At 66.1% G+C, this 1,191-nt stretch overlaps 1 protein-coding gene across 1 annotated transcript in view; it reads right to left on the bottom strand.

Annotated features, from left to right (window-relative positions):
* ISYNA1 (inositol-3-phosphate synthase 1) overlaps positions 1–1,191 on the bottom strand; it is a 3,908-nt gene that overhangs the window by 1,227 nt on the left and 1,490 nt on the right. Inside the window, exons 5-7 of the mRNA XM_006028845.3 lie at positions 1,017–1,181; positions 810–923; positions 8–225 (exon numbers count right to left, since the gene is read on the bottom strand). Of these exons, the coding sequence (XP_006028907.1) occupies positions 8–225; positions 810–923; positions 1,017–1,181 (497 nt within the window). The remainder of the gene's footprint in view (positions 1–7; positions 226–809; positions 924–1,016; positions 1,182–1,191) is intronic.

The raw sequence follows: 1,191 nt of genomic DNA, 5'->3' as shown, positions 1-1,191 counted from the left end.
CTGGTACCTGAGGATGTTCTCGATGCAGCTGCGCTGCCGGAAGAGGGCGTTGATGATGGGGGTGCCCTTGGGCACCAGAGGCGCCTTGCACAGGAAGGCCATGATGGAGAGGACGCTGTGGAAGCCCTGGAAGTCGGGGTCACTCTCGGTGCAGAAAGTGATGCGCTGGCACAGCTCCGTCAGGATGGCCAGGTCCAGGATGATGGGGCTGGCCAGCAGCGAGTCCTGGGGACAGGGGTGGGGGAGCATGGGCCATGCTGGCACCCCCCGCCCATGCCCTGCTCCTTGGGCTGCCCACACCAGCGGGGCAGGAGCCAGACAACACCCCCGGGGACCACGCAGCTGGGAGGGGCCCCACCAGCAGCAAACAGGATGGGGAAACACCTTCCTGGTCCTACGTGGAGACCAGCAGAGCCCAGAGGCTGGGACACCAGACCCCCCTGACCTGCAGCCACACAAACCCCATGCACCAGACCCCCCCCCTGCCATGGACATATCCCAGCGCCTGCGGTCTCCTCCCATTGCCCGCTTAGCAGGGTCCTCTGTTGCTACCTGCTCTGGGACTGCTGAGCTCCTGCAAATCACAGAAAACGGGCTGGAAAGGACCTCAGGGGGTCGCATCTAGTCCAGCCCCTGCTCCAAGCAGGACCAGCCCCACCTAGACCATCCCAGCCAAGGCTTTCTGAGGGATGCTTCAAGAGGGGCACGTCCCAGGTGCCGCAAAGTGGGGTGAACCCAGCCCCGGGTAACTGGGCTCCTGCCTGCACCCGCAGCCCGGAGAGAGGACCCCGGTGCTGCCCCGGCCCCACCTCGCAAGTGTTGTGGACGACGATGGTGTTGGTGCCGCCCATCATGATCTCCGACGTGTACTCGTCCAGCGCCCGCTTGCTGTCGCCCACGTACGGCACGTACTTGATCACCACCTGTGACCCAGTGCTGCATGTCGGGGGCCCGGCCCTGGCCCCTTGCCCCCCCGCCCCAGGCCACAGCCCCCTGCCCCCTCCCCGCATGCTCACGCAGTGGTCGGGCTTCTCGTGGGGGCCGTACAGCACGGGGTTGGCCTGCACCATGTCGTCAACCACGCAGCTCTTGGAGACCTCCTTGGAGCGGAACTGCTCCGGGGCCGACAGGTTCTTGCCGTCGTTGTTGCCCAGGGGGTTGTAGCTCACGATGGACACGGTCTGCGGGGGC

Source organism: Alligator sinensis, unplaced genomic scaffold (genome assembly GCF_000455745.1).
Source record: "Alligator sinensis unplaced genomic scaffold, ASM45574v1 scaffold1354_1, whole genome shotgun sequence".
NCBI lineage: Eukaryota > Metazoa > Chordata > Crocodylia > Alligatoridae > Alligator > Alligator sinensis.
The sequence above is the reverse complement of the archived record's forward strand: the minus strand, read 5'-3'. Positions and strand labels throughout refer to the sequence as shown.